At 37.7% G+C, this 10,725-nt stretch overlaps 1 protein-coding gene across 5 annotated transcripts in view; it reads left to right on the top strand.

Annotated features, from left to right (window-relative positions):
• Positions 1 to 10,725, top strand: part of Ddx4 (DEAD-box helicase 4) — a 56,291-nt gene extending 45,566 nt beyond the window's left edge. For 3 of the 5 annotated variants that reach the window (XM_021208432.1, XM_021208433.1, XM_021208430.1), the window contains 5 exons: positions 4,993 to 5,138; positions 8,148 to 8,247; positions 8,934 to 9,204; positions 9,324 to 9,437; positions 10,043 to 10,120. In XM_021208432.1, the coding sequence (XP_021064091.1) occupies positions 4,993 to 5,138; positions 8,148 to 8,247; positions 8,934 to 9,204; positions 9,324 to 9,437; positions 10,043 to 10,120 (709 nt within the window). Of the gene's footprint in view, positions 1 to 4,992; positions 5,139 to 8,147; positions 8,248 to 8,933; positions 9,205 to 9,323; positions 9,438 to 10,033 lie in introns of all 5 variants that reach the window. The other 2 variants (XM_021208431.1, XM_021208429.1) reach the window with 1 other exon arrangement.

The raw sequence follows: 10,725 nt of genomic DNA, 5'->3' as shown, positions 1-10,725 counted from the left end.
GTTGGGTCCTCTGTTAGTACTATGTCCAATTTTCTGAGGAACCGCCAGACTGATTTCCAGAGTGGTTGTACTAGCTTGCAATCCCACCAGCAATGGAGGAGTGTTCCTATTTCTCCACGACCTCACCAGCATCTACAGCTGCTCTTCTTGAGCACAGGAATGGGCTCTGGTGTTCCTCCTCTCCTCAGACTGTACAGTTTTTAATCTCTTCGCCACCCAGCTTGCTCTTTGATTGTAGATCTTCATAAGAGTGGTCATTAATAACTATATGGCACAGTCAGTATGAGACTGTCTTAAACTTTCCTCTGCTAATGACATTAGCCCCAAAATTTTAAGTTTAGCCTCTGGCATATTTTTAGACATGGCAAAAGCAAGTACATTCTTTGCCAAAATATCACAAGAATGATCTCTAGGACAGTTGCTGTTGTTGTTTGAAACCCCTTGAACTGAGCTTCTACTGTCCACATTGCTGTCAGCACTCTTATTTGTCATGCTTCAATTTCAACCAACTTCCTAATACAAAGTCCTAAAGTTCACATTCCACCAACAAGCATGGTCAATAGTATCAATAGTGCCACTAAGGACTGAGCATTCAAACTTAGGATCATAGGGGGGACACTCTCATTCAAACCACCCAGAGTAGGGCTACCTATTGGTCCCTCTTTTGACAGTCTGCATAGTGTCCCACTGAAAGCTGGTCCTCAGGGAGCCAGTTTCCAGGCCATATCTAGCTTGCTTTCTCCAACTCCCGTGTTTGAAGTTGAAGTCGTCAGCCATAGGAACTTAACTTCAGTTCTGGGAGACAACCAAGGGCAACAGTAATAACCTGTATTATATTGTGAGTTTCTAAGACTCCAGTGACTAACAACTTGAGGTTTTTCACACTACGTACTGGGGGTTTCCTTAGATCATCTAGGGCTTTTGGGGAGATCATTCTCACCCTGAGTATTCACTGCCCACTTTGAAGTTTTCCCTGTTGCCCATTTTCAACCTGCTTTTTAACCTTTGTAATTTAATTTTTTATTTCTCTTAATGTGTGTGGTATATGCATGTATGTTTGTTCAGGTGCCATTTGGGCATGCATATTGATGTCAAAGGACAGTATTTTTCTCTTTTGCTGTCCATTTTGTGGTTTGAGACAGGTTCTCTCAGTGAACCTGAAGCTCCTTCACTGGCCTAACTGGCTACCCAGTGAGCTCTGGGGATCTGCCTGTCTCTACCACCAGGTCTAGAATTACAGATTCATGTTTCTCTGACCAGATTTTGATGTGGATGCTGGAGATCTAAACTCAGCTCCTCAGGGTTTCACATTGAACTTGGAGCCAGGCTAGGCTGGTAGCCAATAAACGCCAATGACCTCTTGTTTCTGCTTCTCACAGAGCCCTTTGTCTTTTCAATTTTAACTTTGCTCTTAACAAAAGGCTACATGAGATGTTTGCCTTCTCCATGTGGATTATTTTAACAATTCTATCCATTTTTCTGCAAATGGCATGATTTGATTTTTGTGATTGGTACTACTATATTGTGTTTTGTGACATTTTAAAAATCACCTGTTGATGGACACTTAGGCTGATTCTGTATATTTATTAGATACAGTGAATAATTCAACACTAAACGTGGGTATTCATGTATCTCTTTTATGTGCTGACATCATTTCTTTCAGATAAATATCCAAGGGTGATGCAACTGGATAATATGGTAGTTTTACTTTTTTTGACAACTGTGTACTGTTTGCCACAGCAGCTGTACTCTACATTCTTTCCAGCACTTAATTCTTTACAATATATTTCTGATGGCTAAAAATATTCTCCATTATATATTTTATTAGCTAATTTTACTTCCCAGAAGTGCCTAGTCACATGCTCATATTTTGACTAAACTACTTGTTCTTTCAGGACTTTAGGTTCTGTTCAATTCTGAATAGTGTTTTTATCAAAGGAATAACTAAAGAGTTTTCTCCTTCTCTCTATATTATCTCTTTGTTCTGTTGATTGCTTCTTTGTTGTGCAGCCTCTCTTTGATGCAACTCCATTTACCAATTCTTGGTTTTGTTCCCTGGGACAGTGGAATCATATTTAGGAAGTCCTTGTTTGTACCAGAATCTTGAAGTCAACTGTTTGCCTCTCTGGCAGTAGTTTGGGTGTTTAGGTCTTTGGCTGTGCTGAGCAGATTTCTGTCCATGAGAGAGCTGCATGTCTGGTTTCATCGTACTGCACGTGCCCAACCTGTTTCCCAGCTCCACTGGCTGAGGCTCTGTTTACTCCTCAGTGCTGTTGTTGCTTGGCTTAGTTAGGTTTGGTTTTTTGTTGTTGTTGTTGTTTTTTTAAAGATTATTTATTTATTATATGTAAGTACACGATATCTGTCTTCAGACACTCCAGAAGAGGGCGTCAGATCTTGTTACGGATGGTTATGAGCCACCATGTGGTTGCTGGGATTTGAACTCCAAACCTTCGGAAGAGCAGTCGGGTGCTCTTACCCACTGAGCCATCTCACCAGCCCCTTAGGTTTGGTTTTTAAGACAGGGTCTCACTATCTTGCCCTGGCTTTCCTGAGACTCATTATAAAGACCAGGCTGACCTTAAAGGCACATTCACCTGGCTTTGCCTGTCAAGTGTGGGAATTAAGAGTCTATACCACCAAGCCTGGTACTTTGCAGTGTGCTGCTGATGCCTTCTTGAGATTCAGTTGTTTATAGGTGTGTGCCTTCACCTGTAGATTCTCACTCCATTCTCAGGCGTCTCATTTAAGCTGCCACCATAAAGCTTTGTTACTTTGTACTTTGTAACAAAGTTTTGAAATCAGGTTTAAGGACCTCAAATCTTTGTGTCACTCTGCTATTACTATGGGGTAAATATATAGGCTGGCTTGTTAGAACCCTTCTTACTGTGCCTTCTCACTGTCCGGTAATCATCTGGGTGTTTTCATGTACTCTGAATTTAATTTCAAGTATCTGCTAAAGTTCAACCAAGACTGGGTTTTAAGTAAAGGAAAGTGCAGTTTATTTTGTCTGGGCTTGGTGATGTAACTGAGTGGCAAAATGTGCCACCTAGCACTGCATAGAAGCAAACAAGCAACCACAGACCAAAACAAAACAGATGATCAAAATAAAAAGCAATTACAACACTGACAAATCAGAACGTGTAAACCACAGTAGGACAAACTGAAGTGTTAATTAGAAATGAACTTTTGAAAGGAAGAAAAACAAAATACATCAAAAGAAGTTTTTCCTTATTTAGACTAATTTTGAAGCACAATTACTTTGAATTATGGTATTATTTCTTTACATTCCTTTAATTTTCTGTCTTTGAAAAATATTCAGATTGATAATTATTTAAAACTTATTCAAATGTAAGTTTCTTTCTTTAGTGATCCTATGGATGAAGCCTGAACTTTCTGAAGGTTCTACATAGATTTCCTTTGTCCCTTTCCTACCCGTTTCTCATGTGCATATTTCTTGGAGTTTAATATCTATGCAGTAAATGGTAACTATTCTGATGCTGAATTTAAAATTTAATTTGTCCTACTTGAGGCTAATAACCACTGTATTCATCTCTTGTACTCACAGTATCATGAATGTGTAAACAGTTGAAGGGGTGACAGACTCAGAATTTCAGTTGCCTGAGAGAGAGAGGGTTTTAACTCTTGACAGAGGATACTAAAAAGTAACTTTCTAAAAACATGTGCATACATTACAGTATGCAATAATTAACATTACATAGACTGATTAAGTTGTATATATACATTTAGGAATGAATATACATATATGTAATAACAATAAAATGAGGTCATATATGGGAGAGTATGGAGGGAGGAAGGGAAAGAGGAAATTTATATAATTTCAAAAATTAAAAAAATAATTAGAGAAAACTAAGGAAAATGTTTTGTTTTTATGCTAAGAGAATAAATACAGAGCAAGAAGAAGAAGAAGCAGTAATTTATGAGCATTTTATGAAGGTTCTGGGTATGCTGAGTCTGGGCTATTTTGTGACATTGAAGGAAACAACTAAAAAATAAGGGACTGCTACACAGGAAGAATTGGCCAAACACTTGTACACTCCCTTCTAAATCGTAAAGCTCAGTACCTTACTTGTCAGTCTCCCCACAGAGTTGTGCTTATGGATGCTGTAAAGCAACGCCTTTCAGTTGCACACTTATAGTAAACTATTATATGTGAAAGTGTTGATCTTTCACCTTTTGGGGCAACCTTACACAATTCTTCATGGTCCTTAGGTCTTATTTTTCTACATGTATTATGGCATGAAAAGCATTTACCTGCAATCTGGTTTACTCATAATTATTTACAGAAGAGTAACTTAATATTTCAGAAAACAAATCTGAACAGTAGCATGTATTCATAAGTGTTGAGGTTAGAATAGAATTATGCTTTAGGGTTACATTCAGTCCTCCCTGCTTCCTTCCTTCTTTCCCTCCCTTTCATGAGACAGGGTCTCATATGTCCCAGACTGGCCTCAAGTTCACTATGTAGCTTTGGGTGATAGTGAACACCTGGGATCATCCTGCCTCTACATCCTGAGTGCTGAGATTAGAGGCATGCACCACCACAGCCTGGTTTACGTGGTGCTGGCAATCAAACCCAGGGCTTTGTACATGCTAAAGGAGCACTCTTAACAACTGAGCTGTATTCCCAGGCCCCCTTGCAGTTCAGTCTTTAATGTAAAAAATTCTGCTTGTTATAGTCAGCATTGTAATGTAGTTCATATGATTATTGTTATGTACACATTTATAAAATTTTACATAGAGAATTTACTGGAAGTTCCCGTGTTCATAGTTTGACACAAATGTTTTGCTACTAAGTATATTTTGAAGATCTTAACATTTTATTCTGATCTTTGAAAATAATACTTGAATGACAGAAGGAATGACTTTCCCACTCTTCTGTGTGGCTGTCTAGTCAATATGAGATGATATTAACAGGGCTGAGCACAAGTGTGAGAGGGTGAGCTAAAGAGCAATGTTTTCTCTCTTAAGGTTGGCTGGGGAGTTTCTAAAGTCCAATTATTTGTTTGTTGCTGTCGGACAAGTGGGAGGAGCTTGCAGAGATGTTCAGCAGTCGATTCTTCAAGTTGGCCAGTATTCAAAAAGAGAAAAGCTTGTTGAGATTCTACGAAACATAGGTACCTCATTTTAATAGAATTATTTTTGTCATGTTTTTGAATTTTAAAACATTAGTTAATTTTTAAAGTCATCATTGTTTGAATAAATTTTAATAAATCTTATTTTTCTGTAAGTCTTTTATAGGTGACTTTATGGCTTAGTTTTTGTATAAATTATATAAGAACATTCCTTTAGCTCTATAAAAGTTAAATATAGAAGGTATTTGAGACTTAGCTTAATACTTGGCTAAAAGTATTTCAGCAGAAGTATATATGTGTGTGTGTGTGTGTGTGTGTATATATATATATATATATATATATATATATATATATATATATATATATATATGAAAGCTAGAAAGGCTTTATAGTAATACATGTTTTTATCTATAGAGTAACAGTGACCTTAAGTTATCACGCTTTCATGAAAGTAAGGCAGGTGGATTGTGATCTAGAAGCCAGTCTCTGGCCTACATAGCAAGGCCCAGTCTTCAAAGGACAAACAGCATGAGCTCTTGCTGACTGTAACTCGTTCCTCATTTCTTACCTACTAATGAGTCTTCCCATATTCATAAGATTTAAAGTATTTCAAAGATAGAGGGTACTTGAGAGACTAGTTCTGACTGTCATAATACCCATGAGAAATTTTTCTCTGCTTTCTTCCATATCATCATCATCATCATCATTATTATTATTATTAATTATCTTTAATCATTTTTTACAGTCCAGTTATCCCCTTCCTGGTCTACCCTCTGACAGTTCCTCATCCCATTCCTCCTCTGTTGTCTCCAAGAGGATGTCCCCACACCCTGCCAGGCCTCCCCACTCCTTGGGGCCTCAAGTCTCTGGAGGGTTAAGTGCATCTTCTCTCACTGAGGCCAGACCAGGCAGCTGTATGCTATATATGTGTTGGGGACTTCGTACCAGCTGGTATATGCTGCCTGGTTGGTGGCTCAGTATCTGAGAGATTCCAGGGGTCCAAGTTAGTTGAAACTGCTGATCTTCTATGGGTTTGCCCTCCTCCTTGGCTTTTTCCAGCCTTTCCTTAATTCAACTACAGGGGTCCCTGACTTCTGTCCATTGCTTGGGTATAAGTATTGCATCTGTCTTGGTCAGCTGTTTGTTGGGCCTCTTGGAGGGAAGCCATACTAGGCTCCTATCTGTAAGCACATCATAGCATCAGTAATAGTGTCAGGCCTTGGAGCCTCCCCTTGAGATGGATTCTCAATTTGGGCCTGTCATTGGATCTTCTTTCCCTCAGGCTCTTCTCTACTTTTATCCCTTAAGTTCTTTTAGACAGGAACAATTCTGGGTCAGAGTTTCTGACTTTGGGATGGCAACTCCATCCCTCACTTGATGCCCTGTCCTTCCACTGGAGATGGGTTCTATAAGGTCCCAAACCCCACTGTTGGACATTTCATCTAAGGTTCTTCCCTTTAAGTCTTGAGAGTCTCTCACCTCCCAGGTCTCTGGTATTTTCTAGAGGGTTCCCCCCCTCCAACCTCCTACCTCCTAGGGTTGCCTGTTCCCATTCTTTCTGCTGGCCCTCAGGGCTTTGATCTTGTTTCAAATTACTTATTACCTTACATTGTTTGTTTTAATCTGTTTTGTTTTCTGAAGTAGCTTATTTTTCGCAGGAGACCATTTGTATGGCCATCTTGCTGTCTACTTATGTGTTGTACTTTGCCCCCACCTTCATTCTCCTAGCTTAGTTAAGTTTGTTTCATTTTGCATGTCAGTGTTGAGACAGAAAAATGAGAAGTCAAGAAGTCACTTTCATAATAATGAGCAAAAAAGGAAAAAGCTAGACATGTGAGTTAGCAAGCACTTAAAGGCTCTGGCCTTCACTTTCCCAGGTCTCTTTATTTTATTTGTAGATAAATATAGCTCTGAACGGCTTGGAACTCTGCAGACCAGACTGTTCTAAAATTTGAGGTGATCCTCCTGTTTCCTCTTCCCACGTGTTGACCCACTACACTGGGCTTTAACTTATACTGTTTTATAAAAATGTCTTTTCCATTACCCCCTCTTCTCTCTTTCCCGCCCCGCCCTCAGCCATCCCTCCCATCTGCCTCTCTGTTTCCTGGCCCTTACCTCAGCTTCTAGAGTGCTGTGACTGCAAGGGTCATCACAATGTCCCACTTAGAAAGTTTGGGAAATCAGACACTTATTTTGAGATGAAAAGGTTCATCAGATGTTTCCTAACACCAATAAAATGTTGTGAGTCACATAACATTTTAATAGTTTTACATATAACACCCTTAATTCTCAATAGATAGTGCGAGCAAGGGCTTTGTTTATTAATGGTGACAAGCAGACACTAAATAGCTTGTTAGATGAAGTGAGCTGACAGGGAGGTAGAAAAGAGTGATCATGAGCAGCAAAAATTCCTCCTCCTACTAAGGCCATAGATATTAAATCTGTCTTTTTCAGCATTTTATAGAGTATTCCCTCATAGAATAATTCAGCAAGTAAATACCACTTAATGAGTTAACCCTTGGGTTGAAGCTGCCACTTAACTTTGTATCTTCTTGTGAGAATGAAAGGATTTGACTTAAGAGATGACACTGGAACATAGACTTTATAGTTTAGCAGCCTAGGGTCAGATGTCATTAGTGTAAATGTCTTGACCAATCTAGGCAAAATGAAAGATTGGATAATTTTGGGAAGTAACAGACATTTATAGGAAATAAAGAGGAAAAAGAAACTGAGACATTTGCAATTACTGAGAAGTGGCGGACAGTTAGTTATACTTGCTTAAGAAAAGAAGGTACACTTTCTGTTTGTTCGCTTTAATCCATCTAAAAGGAAAGCAGTGCACTTGCTCACGAGCTCGCTCGCTCGCTCTCTCTCTCTCTCTCTCTCCCTCCCTCCCTCCCTCCCTCCCTCCCACACATCCATGAAACACTTAACTTTTCCGTACCAGCTGCTGTTATTGCTGTTGTGCTGTGGATGACACAAAGTTCTTGCTGTGACATCATGCCTCTTTTTTTTCCTCAATCTCGTTTGGATGTTAATCTTGTTTTGTAGGTGATGAAAGAACTATGGTCTTTGTTGAAACCAAGAAAAAAGCAGATTTCATTGCAACTTTTCTTTGTCAAGAAAAAATATCAACTACAAGTATTCATGGGTGAGTGCAATAATATGATTTTCTAGTGAGAAAATAACTTTTGTTTGTTATTTAAAAGGCATGCCACATGAAAATATTTTGGCCAGTGACAAACTGCATATACAGTGTCTCCTGTAAGATGATATCACCTAGAGAGGCAAAATCTTAGTTTGTATCTGTATGCTTGTGCTGTGGTACACTGATGGCATAGTGACACCGGCTATCAGTACTTTACTAGGAAATCTGAAATCAGTTTTGAAATGTAGAATTCTGTAATTGTATTTTAAAAACATTTTTTGCCCATGATTGCTTAATCATCCTTTTGCCTAGAATAAAAAATGATTGTTTTTATACACACACACAGCGATTTATTTTATAAATAAATAAATGTATGTATGTATGTATGTATGTATGTTCTGGCCCTGTTAGCTGTCTCTTATTCTGTCTTTTGATAGAGGTAGTTGTTCCAACTAAAGACTGTGAGGATAAAGTGGTAGCTGGGGTTGGATTATTATAGTTCCTGGAAATTATAGTGTATATTATAGTACCTGGTTATTATAGTGTATATTATAGTTCCTGGTTATTATAGTGCGTGGAAAGTAGGCATTTATAGTAAGTATTATAATTTTTAGTTTTTAAAATATACTATGTGATGAACTTTAATAAATTTCTCAAAGTGGCTCTAATGTAAACTTTTTTGTTTTAAGTGATCGGGAACAGAGGGAGAGAGAGCAAGCTCTTGGAGATTTTCGCTGTGGAAAGTGCCCAGTTCTAGTTGCTACTTCAGTGGCTGCCAGAGGGCTGGATATTGAAAATGTTCAACATGTTATCAATTTTGACCTTCCTTCTACCATTGATGAATATGTTCATCGAATCGGACGTACTGGCCGCTGTGGAAATACTGGCAGGGCGATTTCCTTTTTTGATACTGAATCCGATAATCATTTAGCACAACCTCTAGTTAAAGTACTGTCAGATGTAAGTTTAAACAGAGTTTTTAACTTTAAATATTTAAAACTGAATAGTTCTTTGTTGTTGAGAGGTCTTTTACAGTTTTTGAAGTTTCATGTTGCACAAGAAATGTTTATTTTCTCCAGGCTCAACAGGATGTCCCTGCATGGCTAGAAGAGATTGCCTTCAGTACCTATGTGCCTCCCAGCTTCAGTAGCAGCACAAGAGGAGCCATGTTTGCATCGGTTGACACGAGAAAGGTTAGTGAGAAACATTAAGAAAGGGATTCCTAATTACTCTTTAAAAATATACTCTATTCTACAAAGTGATACTATTCAATTAAAACTGTCATTTGAACATACACACACACACACGTTTCAGGTTTATATTCTTAACATCCCAGTTCCTTTTGCTGGTATTTGTAGGGATCTTCTGAACTTTGTAGAGAATTCTTTAATTCTGACCACATTATTAATACAAAATGCTAGACCTGTAGAGTTATAAGTCTTATTGACATGCTGGGCCAATTTTTTTTCTTCAGTAAATCTTGGTATAGAAGAGTGTTCTAATTAAATATTTATGCTGATTTGAAGTGTAATAAATTTTTCAGCTCTCTAAAAGCTAGTGACTTGAAAAACCATTTTCTTGAGTCATTTTGAACAATGTAGACTTCATAGGATTATATGGGCCTTTCTTTGAAGTGAATCATTTTATAGAAAACCATTAGATGCATAGGATAATTGAGGTAGAAAATGTGAATCTTTGCTGTTAGTCTGGACTATGTAACATTAGGGCTGTCATAACTTGTTTCTTTCATTTTTCTTTTGTTTTTTCTTTCTTTCTTTTTTTTTTAAAGAATTACCAGGGCAAGCACACGTTGAATACAGCGGGGATTTCTTCCTCACAAGCTCCCAATCCAGTTGATGACGAGTCATGGGATTAAAGCAAACAGACATACTTCAAGTTTGATAGTTTGATACAGAGAGAAAACGAGTTTTTATTTTTTAAATTTTAACAGAAGTGTGAAACCTGATATTCTTATATCTCCTGTTCTTCTGTTCTTCCTCCCAACCTTTAAAAAATAACCAGCTTCATTGATTAGTTATGTGAAATGCTGAAGTTACAACACTGCAGTCACTGATACAAATGGTGTTAACTGGAAATATTAAAGCATTCTATATGTTTTGCTTATTTCTAGTATATTCTTCAGAAAGTTGAGACATGTTTCATGTCCAAATGCTAAGTCTTAGTATAGTGTTTAATGATCCTATAAAATAAGCAATAGGATGTGATGTGCTCTTGTTTAATTATTGGGTCTAATTTCTACTTGATCCTTTAAAAGAATAGTGTATCAGTACAATGTAATAACATGATTTTCATGAAACAGTAGAGACCTTTCAAAGTTATTTGATATTTAGATCATCAGACATGTAATGAAAATGGTTCAGTTTGCAATGTGAGTGCTGTACTTGGTGGTATGACAAATGTTTGCTTTTATAATATACAGATTTTCCTTGCAAATAAAAGATGAAACACATTTCCCCCTAA

The sequence above is a fragment of the Mus pahari genome, chromosome 11 (assembly GCF_900095145.1).
Source record: "Mus pahari chromosome 11, PAHARI_EIJ_v1.1, whole genome shotgun sequence".
In the NCBI taxonomy this organism is placed as follows: Eukaryota; Metazoa; Chordata; class Mammalia; order Rodentia; family Muridae; genus Mus; species Mus pahari.
The sequence above is the reverse complement of the archived record's forward strand: the minus strand, read 5'-3'. Positions and strand labels throughout refer to the sequence as shown.